Below are 22,665 nucleotides of genomic sequence, written 5' to 3'. Positions count from 1 at the left end.
ATTGCTGAACACTGACAAGAAATAAGGATGTAAGTTAAGTGTGATAGAATGGTCATTTCAACAGTATTTTGAACCACATTTTATTCAAAAGGTTTTTATAGGGGAATAAAAAACAAATATTTAATGACTTAGTTTTCAGGAAAATATATTTTGTTCTGCTGTACACAGAAAACCAGCATGCACTTACAGGGAAACTACTGAGGAAAATTACCAGTGAAAGTCACCATAGCTCTTATGCTTTGTGGCCCATTTGAAGTCCACTGAGATCAACAGGGCTCCATGTGGTTCCAATAGTCAGTCTGTGCAGATCACAGGGGAGGCCTTTCTACCATGAAAATTGATAGCCTGAACTAAGCCAATATTTTGTTCTTTGAAATGTTTATTTCAAAGCAAGACAATAAAGTAGCTAATGAAGTTAAGGCTCTGGCTCTTCAGTTTTGTTTTTTTGCTATGTTGGTCGACTAATCTATTTGTCATATATTAAAACCTACACTGCTTAACGCCTTAACACACAAAGCTGTTGATCATCTATTATTTTTAAGTAGACTTTCTCTGTCAGCATGGCACAGTCCACACACTTGAGCATTATGAGGCAAATATTCACGTTATGCTGGCTTCCAGCATTGACAGTAACACTGCTTTATTATTTCACGTAACAGACTATGCTTACCTTTATGTCTGTAGAATACACCTAGCTAAATAGAACCCTCATCCTGACTGGGCATTATTGTATTAAAAATACATAATAAATAATCATATTCTGAAAATACACTTTGTTAATTCATTCTGGTTGCCGCAATGGCTCCAAGGCAAGTGCCAGTCTGGCAGGAGAGGCTTTACTTACCATCTGTAGAGTGCACGTGGGAGCTGCCTATCTGGTCCACCAAAAGCATGAAGACAAAACCAAGGACAAGGGAAACACCAATGTACGCGTGTAATTTTGAATGGTCATGGCCATGCTCATGCTCAGCTGTTATTTCTGCTGCTTTCTCAGATTCAATCACATTTTGAGTCTCACTGGCCTGATGGTGCTTTCCTAAAGCAGATAAACGGGTTGATTAGAAGTGAGGATCCCAAAGGTGATGTTCTAATATTTTCTACTCCTTCACTGAAAGCTTTCTTCATACCTGAACTTAACAATATAAAGCGGGAAAGAAAAATAGATTTAGAATTTTTTGTTTTGTTTTTAATGCCCTAGGTTATCCCACTTTGGGGACCAACACTGGCAAAATTTGTATACTTGCTCATCCCCTTCCGTAATATCTTAGTGCAAGGAGGGGAGGAGTGAATCCTCAATAAGCAAGGAGGCTCCATGTTACCTAAATGCAACATTTGAATACAATCATATTTATAAGAATTGCTGTATTATTTTTTAAAATCATAGGTTGCCAATTCTATTAAGGTTTAAAGGGACACTCAAGTACTTTTAGGCCATAAATTTGACCTACTTTTAAATAGAACAACACACGGTGAAGGAAATGTCCTTGTAACATCCCATAAAACACATTTATGTTATTTGTTCACTAACAGTTTTAATGAAATTTGAAAAAGAGAAAGCTTTTAATGAGACTAACCAAACCAAACTCCAAGCATCAGTCCCCACTGAGGCAGGAGTTAACTCAATTACTCCCAGAGCTGAGTTGACATCAGTGATACTTGTGCACAAACAACAGAGTACACCAAGACGGGATAAAATTGATGGCACTGTCCTGTTAGGTCATAAGTTTTTGCTTTTGCAATTACGAATGTTTTAGAAAAGCCTAGTATGAATAGAAAAGCTCTCTTTATTTTGTGCAAATTTCAATGAAGACAGTTTCTTGAGGAGCAGGAAAAGGACAGAGATATAGAAGAACATTGAGCTGGTACATGAGAACCAGAAAGGGAAACTAAAACAGAACCTAACCAGTCTCATTTCATTCTGAAATATTTTCAAATAATGGGGTTTACACTGGGCTCTCCAGGTGCAATAGCAGAAATACAGGAGCTAAGTTAAAAACCCATTATTTTTAAATATTTCATAGCTTATTGATGGTGAGAAACATCTCTCACTGCAAAAACAACGAGGAGTCCTTTGGGCACCTGCGAGACTAACACATTTATTTGGGCATAAGCTTTTGTGAGCTATAACCCATTTCATCAGATGCATGGAGTGAAAAATACAGTAGGCAGGTATAAATATATAGCACATGAAAAGATAGGAGTTGCCTTACCAGGTGGGGGGTCAGTGCTAACGAGGCCAATTCAATCAGGGTGGATGTGGTCCATTCCCAACAGTTGACAAGAAAGGGTAAATATCAACAGAGGGGAAATGATGATTGAATTGGCCTCATTCGCACTACAAAAGTAATTTTCCCTCTGTTCCCCAGTGCAAGACAATTTAGTTCTGGGGTGCAAAGCTGGGAAGCTCAGGGGAATTGGCTGGAGCCTCCCTATTGATAGTTCATGAGTGGCTGGGAGATCATTTGTGTAATAAGTTGCATGTATCCCTGCCTGTGGATGTCTGTGTAAGTGCAGTGCTTACCAGAGCATGACCAACATGAGTGTGAGAAGCAGCCCAGGTTGGTGGGTTTGAAGGGCACAGTGGTCCCAAAATCCAGGTTGCACCCCGGGGACCCCATCACAACATTTGAAGTTATAATATAGCCCAAAGTATGGAAGTCAGACTTTACTAAAACATGCATTTAACCATATTTAAAAGCCCCAAGTATATTCACAAAAATGAAGCTGTTTCAGTTTCTTGATAATATGACCCCAGTCATCTCAGCTGCCCTTTTGTTGTTTAGGTGGAAAAAAAATTAATAATGGAAGCATGGTGATTAGTTTGAGCAAAGTTCTGGGGGGTCAGAAGTTTTGGGTTTTGTTCCTGACTACAACGTGACCTCGGGCATGTCATTTAATCTCTCTGCACCTCAGCTAACTCATCTATAAAAATACTGTACACTTCCATAGCACAGGTCACCTGAATCTCTAAAAAGTACTTTACGGATAGCAAAACAGGTGCAGCTATCTTGCCAAATCAGTGACTGAGTCAAAAGCTCTGAGATATATTCCTGACTCCCAGACCCCATTATAGCCTCTAGATAGAACTTGCTGCCTCCATCACAAAACAGGGATACTACTTCTGAGTGTGTTTGCTAGGTTTACTTAGAATTTGTAAAGCACTTCAAGATCCTCATAGGAAAAGGTGCAACAGATGCGCTAAGTAGGATATTGTGCTGAATCCAACCTTTGTCTCTTTTAACATTATTATAATTATTTTGTAAGGTTTTTATCCCCAGAACACATAATTAATATATATTCAGAAGGGCGAATCCATATTTTCATGAAAAAACTCTTAGGGGGAATTTGTTTTAAAATGAATTTAAATGAAGCATTTTGCAATGCTTCAATGCCCTGCAAAATGTATGCATGGTGACTTTGAACAAAGAGGTGTCTGTGGCATACAAGATGTTCTACAGCCTCCTGAAGAAACAGTTAGCTGTGGATGATGAAATCGTTGGGTAAATCTGGGTGGTTTTTTTTTTGGTTCAAACGCTTGAGTAATACTGAATATTGTTTTCTATTATGAGGTCTTCTAGCTTAATTAAATACTAATGGCCTCTTGAGGACAGTAGCCCCTGTTAGAGACATCTGGGACAACCCGAGAAAAACATAATGATGTCTCACTGCTACTCTTTCTATGAATTAAATGGACCTTTCAACAGATCACTTCAGGGGGAGGGAGTGGGACACAATGTGCAAATGTTCAGTTATACCCTGTGCACAGATCCTTTAATTTGCAATTAAAGGGACACTGTCCAGTTTATTGCTGTTTTTTCATCTCTTCCTATATCTCCATCTGGTCCCTTTGCACTGCTCAGGCATTACCCTTGTATGAATCTCTCAGTCTTGTCTTTGCTGTTCCCTAAGCTTGGAACTGTCTCCTTGATTTTTCATACCACTAAAACACCCTTTCTTCTTTCAATCTTCCTTAAAAGCACTGCTTCTGAAAGACCTTCAAACAATAACCCAAAAACAAAATTTAAACCAGCTTTAAGGAAAACAAACTATGTTTAATTTTCTGGTACTTATACACTAGCACAAGGCAGCAAAATTTGTGTTGCAACACTGCAGTGGAAAGTATATTGATTAAGCAAACTTTCCACTGGCATTTTAAAAGATGTAATGGAAAACATTTTATTTGCTTTGGTTTTGTAAGACTCTCAGGCTTTTACAAAAGCTTCATTAGGGCCAAATATAACCTGACTGTGTCTCTTTAAAAATAGTCTTAGGTATGAACAGATAACTGAAATAAAGAGAAGAGAACACAGTCCATTTTTTAATCTATCACAGACAGCAATAAGGATATTAATCAGATTGGATTATTTGATCAGAGCATTGGAATTTCTTTCTCAAGAGCAAAACGGACCTGGCTTTGACACAATCAATAAGCGTTGAAGAAATTTTGGCTCCAGATGCTGAATGGGTCTGCTACCACCATGAGTCAACATAAGCACAGATTACTTAACTGAAAAGCTGAGAAAGCAATATATTTGTTTGTTTCCTCTATATGTTCAGTTTGTCAATTTCCTATTTACTGAGCTTTACATACAGCAACAGAGGAGAGAAAAATATATAGCAAAAAAGCATCTGTAAACCACAACACTTACCGGGGGCCTCAGGGACAGATGTAGTATCCTTTAGTTTTCTGGTTTATTTTTTAATAAACTTTAAGTTAATTGAAGTTGAGAGTTTTCCTTTAAAATTGTCCAAAATTCTAGGAAATTAACTGCAAAATCCTGTCTCACTCAAACAAAGTCTCATTTTGTGAAGGTCATCTTCGATTTGGCATCCAAGTGCACAATGTTCTATACTGAAATTGCGGCCCAAGGACTGTTATGAAAAGAAAATGCTGCATTTGGAGGAGCTTTGGGGGCTTAGATAAACACAGATGTGATACATTTGTTGCACAAAGATTAACTCATTAGATTTACCAATTTTAGGCCAAATGATATTACTGCCATCAGCATGGCCAAGAATTAGTATCCCTTTAGGACACTTCAAGACACAAGTCAAGTCTTTATCAAGTGTTTCACTAATTTTTCAGTGCAAAGACGAGGATGAGTAGATAAGAGTCAAGCAGAATGTGGTTACTTCTGGGTAGCATACAGTGAAACTAGCTGTTCAAACAGGTGTATTGATTCATTAGTAAAAACTAAACACATCATGATGTGTTGTATGCTCATTTTTCAGCCCTTGAGATCAAACACGAAAAGTTAGTTACATACTGTTTTAACCGTGCACCGACCTCAAAGACTTTAATGTCAGAAGGGACCATTATGATCTAGTCTGACCTCCTGCACAATACAGGCCACAGAATCTCACCCACCACTCCTGCAATAAATCTCTCACCTATGTCTGAGCTACTGAAGTCCTCAAATCATGGTTTAAAGAGTCAAGGTGCAGAGAATCCTCCAGCAAGTGACCCGTGCCCCATGCTGTCCCATACTATTCACTGATGATATTATTTAGATTGTTTTATTTGTATGCATATTGTCTAATTATGCAGCTTTTAAATCCAGGTCAGTCCAATTGCCTGCTCCATTCTAGCCACTTTAAATAAAAATTGGAGATCCCAGCTCTTCACAGCAATATCATGAATATTCTGATACTGACATAATTGACCAATAGACACTCAACTATGCTGATTTACACCAGATGATATTTGAACCACTGTTTCTCCATTTTGGAGAGAACTAGGCTCTCTTACCTCCTCTGTATAGCACCTGCATTCATGCTGTATGTACTTGGTTTAAATAATGAGTCACCTGTGTTCATACTCTCTCTCCCCCTCTCTAAGAATACAGTGCTGACAGATCTTTCTTTAAAAGACTCCACACTGGCTGAAAGAATGTCATTGAAAAAGCCTTGAACCTTCTTTTTGCTTCTTCTACAGAACTTAGAATGGATCAATTTACAGAAATGGACTTGTATCACTTATTTTCCTTGGACTTCTTTCAAAGACAAATGCCAACATCTGTAACAATGCACTTGATTTTCACCTATCCTCTCCTCCTCTTCAGTCTTTTCTTCCCCTTCTTTTCCTCTCACTCTTCCTCTCCTCTGCCTTTAATTCTTTGTGTGGTATTTTAGAAAAGGTTCCCTGAAAGAGTATATTCCATTTAATTAGGGCTGTTTTAAAAAAATAATTGCAATTAATCTCAAGTTTTAAAAAAATAATCACAATTAATCGCAGCTTTAATCTCACTGTTAAACAATAATAGAATACTAATTTAATTTTATTATAAAATATTTTGGATGTTTTTATACATTTTCAAATATGCTGATTTTAAGTACAACACAGAATACAAAGAGTACAGTGCTCACTTGATATTATTTTTGATTACAAATATTTGCACTGTAAACATTTTTTAAAAAAGTCAAAGCAAAAAGGGGCATACAAATGTTTTGCATATCTGGCATGTAAATTCCTTGCAACGCTGGCTACAATAGTGCCATGAGAACTCCTGTTCTCACTTTCAGGTGACATTGTAAAGAAGAAGAGGGCAGCATTATCCCTCATGAATGTAAAACTTGTTCAGTCAATTGCTAAGACAAACAAGGACTTGTAGGCCACATTGTTTTGTTTTTGAGTGCAGTTATGAGAAAAAAATAATTCTACATTTTTAATTGCACTTTCATGATAAAGAGATTGCACTATAATACTTGTATGAGGTGAACTGAAAAATACTATTTCTTTTGTTTGTCTTTTTACAGAGCAAATATTTGTAATAAAAAACAAGTAAGCACTGTACATATTATATTTTGTGTAGTAAATGAAATCAATATAGTTGAAAATGTAGAAAAACATCCAAAAATATTTATAATAAATGTAAATTGGTATTCTATTATTGTTTTACAGTTCGACTAAAGCTGATTAATTGTAACTTTTTAAAATGTAGTTAATTTGTTTTGCATTAATCGCTTGAGTTAACTGTGATTAATTGATAGCCCTACATTTAATTTTTTTTTAAATATAATCACACACAATTCCAAGAGAACAATATGAGCCAATGTTTCATTTCATCAAGGTTTATTTTCTGCATTTTTTTTCCTTTTAGCTGTTTAAACAGGAATGATTTTTATAGGCTCTTTTCCTTGTACGTTACTTTGCTATTTAAAGTCAAAAATAAAAATTTGGAAAATACACTGCCAATCAGCATGTGTTTTTTTATATCTAGCCCAGATCAGTTTGTGTACATGAACTTTCTCAAAAAAAGGTGAGCTACAATGTTCAATTCAAGAAAACATTCCCTGTTCTGTTTAGATTAGTAAATCAATTCCATTGCCACAGAAACAGACCTCTTAGAGAGAAAACCAATTTTGTTTTAAGATGTATTTGAAAAGTTTTGAAGTTTAAATATATATTCTGTTTTTTGCTTGGGATCACAGACTTTATGAAGAAAAAAGCTTTATAATTCATCTTTACTTAATAAAATATGTAAGATTTGTGAGTAATAGTTCTGTGGGTTGGTGGGGAATGCTCACAATACCTAATCACTCTGCAGACACACTACAGCAGAGTACACCTGGGAATACTGACTGTCTATAGCAGAGGTGGGCGAACTATGGTCCATGGGCCACAACTGGCCTGTGGGACCGTCCTGTCCAGCCCCTGAGCTCCTGCTCCCACGCTGTCCCCCATCCTCCGCAGCCTCAGCGCGCTGCGAGCGCTCTGGCCCACTGCTCCTCCCGGGTGGCGTGGCTGGCTCTAGCAGGGCTGCGAGCTCCTGCTGCTCTGAGCAGCACGGTAAGGGGGCTGAGGGTGGTGGATGGGGTGGAGGTTCGGGGGAGGGGCAGTCAGGAGATGGGAAACAGGGGGCATTGGATAGGCATGCGAGTCCCAGGGGGGTGCCTGTCAGGAGGCGGGGCTGTGGATAGGGGTCGGGGCAGTGAGGGGACAGGGAGCAGGGGAGGTTGGACGGGGGTGTGGTTCCGGGGGGGCAAGTTAGGGGACAGGGAGCTGGGGGGGGTTGGATAGGCATGCGAGTCCCGGGGGGCCTGTCTGGGAGCAGGGGTGTGGACAGGGGTCAAGGCAGTCAGGGGACAGGGAGGGTTGGATAGAGGCTGGGATCCGCGGGGGGCAATTAGCACGGGGGTCCCAGGAGGGGGTAGTCAGAGGACAAGGAGCGGGGGGGGGGGTTGGATGGGTGGGGAGTTCTGCGGGAGGGCACTCAGGGGGCGGGAAGTGGGAGGCGGTGGATAGGGGGCAGGGGCCAGGTTGTTTGGGGAGGCACAGCCTTCCCTACCCGGCCCTCCATACAGTTTCGCAAATCCAATGTGGCTCTTGGGCCAAAAAGTTTGCTCACCCCTGGTCTACAGTTATGTTATGATTGCACCAGTCAGGCCTTTCCAGTGATGTACCAACTCACAGTTTGGACAACCCCACTAAAAAGGGAATCCCTATAAACCATTGTGTCTAAAAACAATTCTGCTTTTAAACACAGGGGAGAAAGAACATCTGATGCATTGGGACCTGGAGCAGCACATCTTTTCTTTACTCTTTTCTTCTAATAGGAACTTTTAAAAAAAATAGCGGTGGTATACATTACATAAAAGCAGTTTTGGGGGTGGGTCAAGCTAATAAGCCAGACGATCATAGACCACTCCAGGGCGTGCATTAATAGTTTACTGATTGCACTTCTCCAGCAGTTGATGATACAAGGCCACTGATCTTGTGCCTCACAACATACCCAACGTTGTACTAATAGCCAATTACTGCACAGCCTGGAGTGACACATTGCTGTATTAATCAATTTGTTACGTTAGCATAGTGAGACAGAGGCATCAGTGAATAATTTCTGTGTCTCAATGACAGATACAAATATCCTTTCAGTCTCTGTCATGCAAAAATCAGATTCAAACTTAGTTAAACATGGTTGCGTATGTGAAAGTAGAATCAAATAAATTTAGGAAGCAAAACTAAAAATCTTCTTAGCTGACCTTTCAGACTTAATGAGTGAAGGAAAACAAGTCAGATCAGATTCTTATGCTCAATTCTGAATGCCTTACTTTTGTAAGTGGACTCTATCTTTTATAACGACCTTCATGGCTGAGTCTATGTAAGTGAGTGCAGCTCTCTACAACTTATCTTCACATATAATACACACAGTTTCTGCAGTAATATTAGGATTACTCATTTTTCCTTCATTTATTAGTTCTAGTTCTCTTCTATTTGCCCTACAAGGGAGACAAAGGATTACGGTTTGATTTGTAACCTGAGCTTTACTGAAGGGACCTAAATTCTGGGCTGAAATCACTGTATCTGAAAAAAAAAAAACTCTTAATGTTACTTAAATAATTTCTTTACGGCTAGATTGGCTTTGTGCAGGGTATTTCATATTAGAAATTTAGTTTAAGATAGCATTAATGCTTACTGTAAGTTTCCCAGTTATGTATTTTACTTCAATATGGATGGACAATATGCAGGAAGTCCTGTGTAAATAGGAAGAGACAGAATTTTTCAAATGTCTCTGATTTACTTGATAGTTTAATGAGTCAGCTCAGCTCATTGAAGGTGTCAAGCCTGGGCAATAAACCAACCAAAAAATTTAATGAGAAAAATATAAGTGCTCCCAATAATGTTGTTTGCTGCTAATCATAACAAAGAGAAATAAAGTGTTGCCCACTTAAGATTAAAATGGAATGGATCACAAACCCTCAACTAAAGTGCAGTATAGTGAGATGTTACAACAAACACACAGATTGGAAAGTGTATGAACACATGAATAAATAGTTATGTTATTGCAAGATTCTATGTTCATTAAATACGAATAATTTTAAGTTACATGAAAGGCACTAGACTAGCCTAAAATACACAGACAGACTATAAAGTAGGTTAAATAAGTGCAAATGGTAAAAATGAAAAATATATTCTTCTCCAAAACATGTAAAAGGAAAGCAGAGAGATATCAAGAAAAACAAAAAACAAAAAACACACCTTACTATGGTATCATATGGTTCCCACCCACTGATATGCAGTAGCAGTACTGGTACTTCAAACATATTTGAAAAGTCCTCTAGAGTCCCGTCTTCCCCATCTTGACATTTCTTTCTATTAGGATCCAGTGTGTTGCTGCCACCCACCTTTGACTGAATATCTGATCTTAAAATCTACTCAAAACCTGTGTCATACAACTGTAAAAGCACCTCAAGCTCCAATGAGAATTAGAATGTACTCGAATGAGAGATGATGGGCATTACCCGATATAACTAAGGGATGGTATAACTGGTACAGTTATCCAAGACTTTTGGAATTCAAGGATACCCTAAGCCTATGTCTCTCTAAAAGACATGTACTTTCACTTAAAAAAAAATCAGTAGGCCTCAAACAATTTTGCTAATTAGTTTAACAGGCAATTTTGGCCTGTTAAACTAATTAGCAAAATTGTTTGAGGCCAACTGAGCTTAGAAAGTTCTTCAGCTACAAGGGAGTGAGACACTTTTGCAAGAGAAAAATATACAGAGATCTATAAAACACCACTGATAGTGATTGCAATAACAAAAAAGGGTACTAAACCACAGAAAGCAGCACCTTAAACACAAATTAAATCTTTTTCAAAGGCAATTTCTTTTGTCCATTATTTGAGGTTTAAGCAAGAGATCAACTTTAATTATTCTCAGAGAAACTCTACTTGTGCCTTTCTGGCTTATCAACTGTCTTGCACAAGGACATATATCAGGCTGGTTTTTTTCTCACCGTCCAAAATGTCTTCATAAAGTGCATGTACTCCTTCAGGTACAATTACCGCCAAGGCAGTTCCGCAGAGGAGCCCAGCACCCAGAACTGTCACCAGCTTTAACCTTTCCTGCAAGGAAGCATAAAACAAGTAATACTCTTTAGTAATGAAAAAAAAAACAACACTCTCCTATCCCCCAACAAAAAACAAGAACTTTAACATTTGGGATCAATATTTTTGCTCAAGAGTGTTGAAAAGACCAGTAGCATGAGAAATTATAGCTCCTGATCCACAGATCAAGGTAGGATGGATGCAATGCATGTTTCCCTTGCGATGTTTTAGAGATTACTTTAATCTAGTGTTGAGTGAGATTGATCATCCATAGACTCACTTCTGAGCTTTTTCTGCATACACTGCCAAACACTATTTAACACACACTACTTACTTTACGCTGGAGTAAACTTACTTCATGCAGTTCTGCTCAACAACTCAGTGCTTCATAAGATTTGTTACTTTGAATTACAAAGTAGGGTGGATAGAAGACAATGCTTTTTTAAAAAATATATAATTGGATTATTTTATTTAAATACATTTTTCTCTTTAAAACTAAACCTATTTAAAATTAAATTTGAAATTACGATAGCTGATATAAAGGCCTAATTTTACCATAATCTATTAAAATAATTTAGATTAAATAAAAAACTAATATTCAAGAAGTATGTTTGCTGCTGAAGTATTAAAGAAAGTCAAACCACTGAACTGGTTGAAGTCATTGGCTAAGCACCTGGAACCAGTCTGTTGAAGTGTTAAACCAACTTTTGACAGAACTATCCTCTTCTGCAGGTGCAGAGAGTATTTTCTTCATTTCAGTTTATTCAACTAGCTCAGTTCAATGGCTAATTAATTAAATGTTAAGAACATAACTGGAAGTTGAAAAGCAAGAAAGCTTGTGAATACAAATGAGGTGCAAGAGGGTGAGATCTACTAGTTTTAAAATCTTGAAGGATGTGATGACCAGAAATACTCAGTTCAATTCACTAAACTACAGATAATATAGTTTAACAAATCAGTTAGTTTTAAATACAAAACATTTTGATAAACTTTTTTTATGTATTCATCATATTTATAATAGTTTTATTTAATAAAAACATAATTAAAATGCCATTTTTGTGAATTTTAACTGAATTCCAATTTCCATCCAAATGCAGATTGACACAAATCACAAGTAAAAATTTAATCATCTAGTAAAGAAGAAATGTAACCTTCACCATTTTCTAATGCAATAAAAATATAAAAATTAAAAATCTGAATAAATGGATGTTAAGATATATAATTGGTTAAATAAGTGTGCAGAGATATACTGTATCCTCCTGGTTAGCAAAAGAGAGGACCAAATTGGTTTGCAACTAAATATAACCTATGTGTTTTAATGGTTACCAACCAATGAGAATCAACCTTTTTTAGAAAAATCATAAAAAGTACACATGCAAATCAAGATTAAAATCAGTGATTGATATCAATGTACCCTGTCAGAAATACATGATGGGTTAAAATTTGCCAATCATTTAGGATTCCATCCCTTCCTCCCTCAAAAGTGAAGTCTATTAGACTACAGTACAGTTCCCCAAGAGAGTGGTAACAGATGAATAGATTGCTATTCCTTCTAATTTATATGGATTTAGAAAAAGTTAGCTGTTTTTCATGTATGCCTGATAGATTCCAAAGCAGTACAAAAAAAAAAAAGATTATAAACGAGTAGAGAAGAAATGATCCACAAAACTTTGATATATATTTTCATTCCAGAAACTGAATTTCATAACTTTACATTTTAAAGGTTAATAAACAGTTGGAATAGCAATGTGTATTGTCAGCATCTCTAACTCAGAAAATTTTGAGCAGGAAATGAAAATGAAAGATGTCCTCTTCTTTGATAAATAAGGGCAGCTGAGAAGCAATGAAATGGGAAATACCTGCAGTAGAAAGGACTATTTTACTTGACAATGACGATTACTCTAAACCTCAGCTGCCAGATCCACTGAGGTGAATACTGTTTAAGCATGTATGAGTTTCGAAGGATCAAATTTGAAGGATCAGCAGCCCAATTTTGACAGATTCAGGTTTATACTTTCAGAGCCATTCAAGCAAGGCCATTTTTGAGGTGTCCCCCTACAAATGATCATCCTTATTTTTGTCCATTATAAAAATCCAAATTTTTGTCCTATGAAGCCAAAACCTACTCTGCAATGTTAAAACCAATAAATAATAATGTACTATTAATACAGTGTACAACTTGTTGACTATTGCTCTTTAATGAGGCTAGATTATAGAAACAGAGTAAAAAATTCCCTTTGTAACTTTTTTTTGAATTATGGTAGCACCTAAAAACCCTGATCAGAATCAGGGGCCCAACTGTAGTAGACCAAGGTGTCTAATATACACCTGGCCAGCAAGGTGTATTTATAAAGCCTGCAGAATATATCCAGACTGTGCAGAAACTCAGCTTTCATTTAAGAAACAAAGGACATTTCTAGACTTCATGGCTGCAGAGATACACTGTTTATGTTTAGAAAGTTAACTGATAAAGTGATATCTGCCCGAATCCAGCTTGAAACAACAATGTAGGGGAAAATCTTCTGTTCTCTATTAAACTGGAATGTCAACTCTACACCCCAATAATGACATTTCAATGTCAACATTAACTATTAATTGCTGATCATTTTAATAGATGGATTAGGGAAGGAGCTGGGATTGAAAGCTCCATGGTGAAGGCAACTGAAGGTTGCTATCGGCAAGGAAATGTAGAGGAAAAAACAGAGAAGACTCACAAAAACAAGGAAGAGGGAGAGAAAGAGAGGATGAAGGATAAGAAAGGAAAAGAAACAAAATCAGGAATAGCAGCGGGCCTAAAAGGCAGCATATTGCCTCATTGTGTGATGAATGTAACAAGGCACTAAACAGCTAATAAATAATATGTTGAATTACTACATGAAGGCCACATGCTCCCTTTGATCCCTGTGCAAACCTCCATTGACAAGGGTGGGCATTCTGCTCTGAATTATTAGGAATATATAGCCCTGAATTTCTCTCTGCCCATTGATCATAGCTGTATAAGGGGATTTGCCCTCCTCATCTCCAAATGTGTTTCACACCTTGTGCTAACCACAGTACAAAAGAGTAAAAAAATGGTCCTAATACCAAAAAACTTCCAATCTAAATGACAAGAGATGCAACAAGTGAGGCAACCAGAAGGAATAGGGAAGGTAGACAAGGGAAATAATTATTACATAACCCAGACACAGCTAAACGGCTGACAGTTATATTTAAAAAAAAAAAGGGAGGGGAAGGGGAAAGACATCTCACAGGTAGCTACTGACCATCTACCTAGCTTATGAGCAACATAGCTAGCAGCTTCCCCAGACACTGTGCTAAAGAGAAGTCCTGAGGACATATTTGAATGAGGACAGAGTAGCGTCTTTATGAACTAATTCAGAATGTACTCAATGAATGAGTGACAGCACATTTTTTAAAAAAAAAAAAAAAAAAGCCCAGAAGTCTTCATGGGAGGAGTGGACAAATGGATAACCAAGGCTGACCCTGACAGTAAAATGGACACCATACAAATCAAGAGAGGATCAATTCGGCGGTGTTAAATTGTGAAGGGTAAGACTAAGAATCAGAAGTCAATATTTGATGTGGCAGCGAAGAGGAAAATTAGTGGGTGATATCAGAGAGGGGAGCCACATGAACAAAATGACGACCCAGGAAGATTAGCAGCTGCATTTTAAATGGAGCTGAGGGGAGCAAAATGGGTATCAGGAAAGCCAGAGAGAAGGTGAGTTCTATAGCCAAGGCAGCAGATGAAAAGGGCTTGGATGGAAGTTTTAGCACCATGGGCAGAGAGAAAAGGGTAGGATTTTAGAGATTTTATAGAGGGAGATAAGGCAGGATTTGAATGCTGCCTACATGTGCAGATTTAGAGAGGATGGAGATGAAAATGACACCGAGATTGTAGGACTGCTGCTGCTGAATGAACCAATATGCAATATAGCTTGTTCACCTATAGATGATACTGGTGCTGAATAGCAGTGGTAACAGTAACAAAAACAAATGTATACAACTCAGATATGTAGGGAATGCAGTGGCAGCCAAAAAAGCTAACAACGTTAGAAACCATTTTAGGAAAGGGATAGATAAGAAGACAGTAAATATCATAATGCCTCTACATACATCCATGGTAAGCCCATATCTTGAATACTGTGTGCAAATCTGATTGCCCCATCTCAAAAAAAGATACCTTAGAAATGGAAAAGGTACAGAGAAGGACAACAAAAATGATTAGGGGTATGGAACAACTTCTGTATGAAGAGAGATTAATAAGCTTGGAATTAATAAACTTTTCATCTTGGAAAAGATGACAGAGGGAATATAGAGGTCTATAAAATCTTAACTGGTATGGATAAAGTGAATAAGGAAACATTATTTACTCCTTCATGTAACACGAGAACCAGGGGTCATCCAATGAAATTAATAGGCAACAGGTTTAAAAACAAACAAAAGGAAGTACTTCTTCACATAGTGCACAAAGTCAACCTGTGGAACTCACTGCCACAGGATATTGTGAAGGCCAAAAAGATAGTCGGGTTCAAAAAAAGAACTAGGTAAGTTCATGGAACATAGATCCATCAATAGCTATTAACCAGGATGGTCGGGGAAGCAACAGTATGTTCTGAGCGTGCCCTAGCCCTGGTCTACACTACAAGTTTAGGTCGAAATTTAGCAGCATTAGATCGATTTAATCCTGCACCCATCCACACGACGAAGCCATTTTTGTTGACTTAAAGGGCTCTTAAAATCGATTTTTGTACTCCTCCCCAACAAGGGGATTAGCGCTGAAGTTGACATCGCTGGGTCAAATTTGGGGTACTGTGGACACAATTCAACGGTATTGGCCTCCGGGAGCTATCCCAGAGTGCTCCCTTGTGACTGCTCTGGACAGCACTTTCAACTCAGATGCACTGGCTAGATACACAGGAGAAGCACCGGAACTTTTGAATTTAATTTCCTGTTTGGCCAGCGTGGTGAGCTCATCAGCACAAGTGACCATGCAGTCCCAGAATCGCAAAAGAGCTCCAGCATGGACCAAATGGGAGGTACTGGATCTGATCACTGTATGGGGAGACGAATCCGTGCCCTCAGAACTCCATTCCAAAAGATGAAATGCCAATATATTTGAAAAAATCTCCAAGGTGAGAGTCTCACGCAACAGGGATGAGGATTTTGGGGATGAGGAAGACTCTGAGGAGGAGGAGGAGGAGGAGGACGACAGCGCACAGCAGGCAAGTGGAGAAACTGTTCTTCCCGACAGCCAGGAGCCAATATCCTCCCAACGCGGGCTCCCGGACCATGAAGCCAGAGAAGGCACCTCTGGTGAGTGTACCTTTGTAAATATAATACATGGTTTAAAAGCAAGCGTGTTTAATGATTAATTTGGTCTGAAGACTTGGGATGCATTCGCGGCCAGTATAGCGACTGGAAAAGTCTGTTAACATGTCTAGGGATGGAGCAGAAATCCTCCAGGGACATTATTAAGGGGACATTCAGAGGTGGCCGTTCCTGCTGGGCTGTTTACCTGTGGCTGAAAAGAAATCATCCCTGCTTTTAGCCACACGGTGGAGGGAGGGGCCCGTTCATACTGAGCTGTTCGCGTTTGGCTGGCAAGGATCTTCCCTGATACTAGTCACGCGGTAGGGAGAGGTGCTTGGTATGAGAAAGGACGGTGCTGCTGTTTGAAACCATTCCCACATGTTATGAAGGTTGAAGAAGCTGAAAGGCCGTGGCTTACCATGGCTGCCGGCAAGCCAAATTCTGTTGCCCCGCCCTGCGTGTGTGATCTCTCACACCAAACCAGCAGGCCCTCAATGTAAGAGGCAAAATGCGACCCTGTACCAAAAGCACATGTGCTATGTAATATTAACAGCTTGGTTCACCGTGAAAGAGTCTACTCATTGTTCTCTAAAATGTGTCTTTTTAAATACTACTCTCCCCTTTTTTCCTCCAGCAGCTGCAAATGTTTCAATGCTCTGTCCCAGAGGCTAGTGCAGATAAGAAGGCGAAAAAAAAAAACACTCATGATGAAATGTTCTCTAAGCTCATGTAGTCCTCCCGCACTGAAAGAATGCGTAGAGGCAAACAACGGCAGAGTCCAGGAAACAGAAAATGAATGCGAGGACAGGAGGGACAAGCAAGATGAGAGGCTGCGGGAGCAAAGAGGAGAGGTGGTGGCAGCGTGATGAGAGGAGGCAGGATGCAATGCTGAGGCTACTGGGGGATCAAACTGATATGCTTTGCTCTGGCTGCCTATCCTGCAGCTCCACCAGACGCCACAGACCACTGCTGTAGCCCCTGTGTAACCACCAGTCCTCCCCCCCAAGTTCCATAGTCTCCTCACCCAGACACTCAAGAACGCGGGGGGGGGCCCCCTCCGGGCACCCAACCACTCCACCCCAGAGGATTGCCCAAGCAACAGAAGGCTGGCATTCAATAAGTTTTGAAGTGCAGTGTGGCCCTGGCCTTGTCCTTCCCTCATCCACCACCCCATCCAGTGCTTCCCTCCTCCCTCTCCCCTCCCAGGCTACTTTGGCAGTTATCCCCCTATTTGTGTGATGAATTAATAAAGAATGCATGATTTTGAAACAACAATGACTTAATTGCCTCTGCAAGTGGTGATGGAAGGGGGGAGGGTGGTTAGCTTACAGGGAAGTAGAGTGAACCAAGGGGGCAAGTTATCAAGAAGAAACAAATAGAACTGTCACACGTAGCCTGGCCAGTCATGAAACTGTTTTTCAAAGCTTCTCTGATGCGCACTGCACCCTCCTGTGCTCTTCTAATCACCCTGATGTCTGACTGCGCATAATCAGAGGCCAGGCAATTTGCCTCAACCTCCCACCCTGCCATAAACGTCTCCCCGTTACTCTCACAGATATTGTGGAGCGCAAAGCAAGCAGTAGTAACTATGGGAATATTGGTTTCGCGAGGTCTAACCGAGTCAGTAAACTGCGCCAGTGCACTTTTAAATGTCCAATGCACATTCTACCACCATTCTGCACTTGCTCAGCCTATAGTTGAACAGCTCCTTACTACTGTCCAGGCTGCCTGTGTATGGCTTCATGAGCCATGGCATTAAGGGGTATGCTGGGTCCCCAAGGATAACTATAGGCATTTCAACATCCCCAACAGTTATTTTCTGGTCTGGGAAGTAAGTCCCTTCCTGCAGCTGTTCAAACAGAGTTCCTGAAGATGCAAGCATCATGTACCTTTCCTGGCCATCCCACTTTGATGTCGGTGAAATGTCCTTTGTGATCCACCAGTGCCTGCAGCACCATTGAAAAGTACCCCTTGTGGTTTACGTACTGGCTGCCAAGGTACTCCAGTCCCAAGATAGGGATATGTGTTCCGTCTATCACCCCCAACAGTTAGGGAATCCTATTGCAACAAAGCCATCCACTATGACCTGCACATTTTCAAGAGTCACTACCCTTGATAAGCAGCAGCTCAGTAATTGCGTTGCCTATTTGGATCACAGCAGCCCCCATAGTAGATTTGCTCACTACAAATTGATTCCTGACTGACTAGTAGTTGTCTGGCATTGCAAGCTTCCAGAAGGCTATTGCCACTCGCTTGTGCACTGTTAGCACTGCTCTCATCTTGGTATTCTTGCGCTTCAGGGCAGGGGAAAGCAAGTCACAAAGTTCCATGAAAGTGCCCTTATGCATGTGAAAGTTTCGCAGCCACCGGGAATCGTACCAGACCTGCAACACTATGTGCTCCCACCAGTCTGTGCTTGTTTCCCAGGCCCAGAATCAGCATTCCACTGCATGAGCCTGCCCCATTGCCACCAGAATGTCCAAATTGCTGGGGCCTGTACTTTGAGAGAAGTCTGTGTCCATGTCCTCATCACTTTCGTCACGCGCTGCCGTCACCTCCTTGCTTGCTTTCGCAGGTTCTGGTTCTGCACATACTGCAGGATCATGCGCGAGGTGTTTACACTGCTCATAACTGCCGCGGTGATCTGAGCGGGTTCCATGCTTGCCGTGGTATGGCGTCTGCAGGAGAGCAGAGTTGCAGTGGAAGCGGTGGCTGACAATGGATGACATGAGAATAGATATTTATAGAGAACGACGAGAGGATCTGCGAGGTGGAGTTACAGCGGAAGTGGTGGAGGACAACCATTAGCACAGCGCATATTTCCCGAGGAAGAACACACATACCTGAGAGCCCATGACAGACAACATGGAGAAATTCGCTATTGAGACAATTGCAGCAGAGCAGAGTTGCAGCGGAAGCGGTGGATGACGATGATTAGCAGTCCTACTGCACGATCTCCTGAAAGCAGTATGGCATCCACATGGAAAAAAGGCACGAAACAATTGTCTGCCGTTGCTTTCACAGAGGGAGGGGCGACTGACGACATGTACCCAAAATCACCTGTGACAATGTTTTTGCCCCATCAGGCATTGGGAGCTTAACCCAGAATTCCAAGGGGCAACGGAGACTGTGGGAACTGTGGGATAGCTATTCACAGTGCACTGCTCCGTAAGTCGATGCTTGCCACGGTAGCGAGGACGCACTCTGCCAACTTAATGCGCTTAGTGTGGACATACACAATCGACTGTATAAAATCAATTTCTAAAAATCGTCTTCTATAATAATCGGCCTAATTTTGTAGTGTAGACATACCCCTAACCTCTGTTTGTCAGAAGCTGGGAGTGACAATGGGATGGATCACTCGATGATTACCTGTTCTGTTTATTCCCTCTGAAGCACCTGGCATTGGCCACTGTCAGAAGACAGGCTAGAGGACTAGATGGACCATTGGTCCACCCCAATATGGCTGTTCTTATGTGTTGAGAAAGAAGTTGTCCTAACTACACTTTCCTGACTACAACTCTGCTTTAAAGACCCCTCTCCAGCAACATACCATCAGACAAATGGACTTAATTTTAAAAAAATGGCACAAATGAAAATTACTATAGATGGACCCACATAAAAAAACCTAAAATCTTGCCAGGCTTAAACTTTTCACATTAAAAAAAAAAATGAATATGAACTCTAGTAAAGGATTAAAACTGAAGTAAGTAGTGAAATTCCTGTTTTGCAAGCATCTAAAATTTCACATTACAGAAGGGATTCAATCCCCAAGGTAGATTTAAACAGAAGTCATGAAAATCATTAAAAGGGTTTATTTAAAGGAAAGCTTGAATTATGGCACTGTAATAGTCAAAAATAACAACGGAGCTCTCAAAAGCACCAGTACACAGTTTATGTCAACTTGATTAAAAAAAAAAAAAAGCTACTTCTTCAAAAAATTTACAATGGCATTTATACTGATCTGAAAGTCTGACTAGAAGGATTAAATAAAAATTTCAATGGACTATAAAAAGGTATTCTACTCTCTACACAACTACAAAGCTGTCACTGCAAAAGTTTAGTTTTTCTTAAACAATTAGCAAACTGCAGTGAAAAAGCAGTCACCATCATCCTAATTTGATACATAACAAGGCCAAGTGCTAGTTCATGATGAAACTAACAACTTATTTGTTTAAAATATAATCATCAGCTAGTCAGAGGTCAAAGTGAAAAAAAATACCAGAGAACAAGTAATTTCATGAAAATTAATAATGTAATTATAGTGACACCTCACAACACAAACATGTTGCAATCAGAATCATTAGATTAGCCATATTAGGGTCTTATCTACACACACAAATGTACACTGGTTTAGATAAACTAATGGAAACCACTGTGTGGACACACATTTCATTTTAAGAGTGACTTATATAATTTAGCTTAAACATGTTTCTGAGGCCTAGCCTACACTTGAAATTCTGACAGGCATAGCTACGTTGCTCCCTCAGGGGGTAATGGCATAGCTATGCCAACCCAAACCCTAGTGTGGATGCATGGCTAGTTTGACAGCACACTGCTTCTGTGGACCTACCCTACTACCACCGAGGGCAGTGGATTACCTACAACAGAAAAAACCTTTCCATTGCTGTAGGAAGGGTCTACACTATGGTGCTACAGTAGGAGAACTATAGCACCAGTAGCGGAGACCTGGCCTATACATACACACAGTATAAATTTTAAACAAACAATTTAATATCGTACCCCAGCAATGATGATTGTGAAGCTTGGCTGAGGTGGTGAAGTTAGAGGGTGGAAGAGGGTGGGATATTTCCCAGGGAATGCCTTACTGCTAAATGATGAACTAGCATTCAGCTGAGCCCTCAAGGGTTAACACATTAATGTAGCCTCACACTCCACAAGGCAGCACGAATGGAGGGAGGGGAGACAGCATGGCAGACAGAGACAGAGAGAGACACACACCCTGTGTGTAGGGGGGAGAGTGAGAGAGAGAGAGATGTGCATTGCCCCTTTAAGTATGCTGACCAAACTCTAAGTATATTGCCTTTAAAAAGATCAGGAAGATGAGACAGCAACTGCAGTCTTGGTCTCTCCCTCTCCCTGTCCTGAGCTCTGTCCTATCCCCATCCTGCTCTATATGGAGAAAGGGTAAGCAGGGGGCAGGAGTAGGGGAGAGGGGGACACCCTGACATTAGCCACCCTCTTCCCTCCTCCCCTGCGCAGCAAGCAGGGGGCTCCTAGGAGCAGCTCCAAGGCAGAGGGTAGGAGCTGCACATGACAGTGGAGGGAGGGCTGAACTGAGGGCAATTGGTAGCCTTCTGGGTGGCTGCTGCACAGGGAACTTAGGGGAGCGGATGGGGGGGCTGCCGGTCCACCCTGGTTCCAAGCCCCCACCAGCTAGCTGCAACAGGCTGCTGTTCCTGAAAGCAGTGGACAAAGCAGGTGGCTGCCAAGCAATGTTATAAGGAAGCATTGTGCAACTTTAAACGAGCATGTTCCCTAACTGATCAGCAACCTAACAACCTTAACCAGGATGACTTTTAGTGAGGAGTTACTGTAAAATATGCACAGAACAAGAGAACCATAAAATCCACACTGTTTTCTTGCACAGTCACAAGAATGTCTTCATGTCAGTCAAGTTAAAAAGAATTTGGGTCTAAGTTGACTTGTCCTTATTTGAAAATTAATTAGGTAAACAGATCTTCAGTTAACAATTTACTAAATTATCCCTTAAACAAACTGCTTCACTCAAAATCTGTATAACTACTGTATAACTATACCTTCTTTTGAAACTGTCTGCACCCACATCTCAAAACATTCTAAACAAAGGTAATTTCACCCCTAAACTAATCTAGTTTAGAACCCCAGGATTACATCTTGGAATTAAACCTTGAACAAAGGTAAATAAACTCAATATTTTTGCACACCAGGTTAGTGCATATTCCAGAAAGGCCAAATTCTTGTAACAAGCAAAGGAAGAAAATTGAGGAAAGGATTTACTAGTTAAACCATTACTGCTAATGCATAAGGTGCTACCTTGCTAATGAGACTATGAGCTGGTCATAATTCCCATTGAGACATTTTCTCTATAAACTTTCAATATCACATTCACTTCTAAACTCTCCTTTTCATTTACTCATTCCATTATTACAATCACAAATAAAAAAAGCGTAATGTCACTGATATACATCATATCTAAAGCAAAAAGGGAACTCAGAGCCAAGCATTAAACATTTAATTATGGGAAGAAATCCGTTGGTGCCTAACGTGCGTTTTATTTAATAAAAGAAGTTTCTCTCCCTCCTCCAGAAGATATTCCTTCATCTTAATGTCTCTATGACAGTCTTCATTCATGTAAACCCCCAAATCAATGTTGTGTACTTAATGTGCCTTATCAAGGCTAAGACTCCTAACACTATATTATACTTATAACAAACTCTTTATGGCAGAAACTTTTATTGTTTGTAAAACACTTAAGACAATGGGGCCCTAGTCCTAACTGGGGGTTCTGGGTGCTACCCCA

At 40.1% G+C, this 22,665-nt stretch overlaps 1 protein-coding gene across 3 annotated transcripts in view; it reads right to left on the bottom strand.

The window, feature by feature from the left end:
* The window catches only part of SLC39A9 (solute carrier family 39 member 9), a 46,670-nt gene that overhangs the window by 22,175 nt on the left and 1,830 nt on the right, over positions 1 to 22,665 (bottom strand). For all 3 annotated transcript variants that reach the window (XM_043517471.1, XM_038407336.2, XM_038407330.2), the window contains exons 2-3: positions 10,739 to 10,847; positions 845 to 1,036 (exon numbers count right to left, since the gene is read on the bottom strand). In XM_043517471.1, coding sequence (XP_043373406.1) covers positions 845 to 1,036; positions 10,739 to 10,847 — 301 coding nt within the window. The remainder of the gene's footprint in view (positions 1 to 844; positions 1,037 to 10,738; positions 10,848 to 22,665) is intronic.

This window comes from Dermochelys coriacea, chromosome 6, assembly GCF_009764565.3.
Source record: "Dermochelys coriacea isolate rDerCor1 chromosome 6, rDerCor1.pri.v4, whole genome shotgun sequence".
In the NCBI taxonomy this organism is placed as follows: Eukaryota; Metazoa; Chordata; order Testudines; family Dermochelyidae; genus Dermochelys; species Dermochelys coriacea.
The sequence above is the reverse complement of the archived record's forward strand: the minus strand, read 5'-3'. Positions and strand labels throughout refer to the sequence as shown.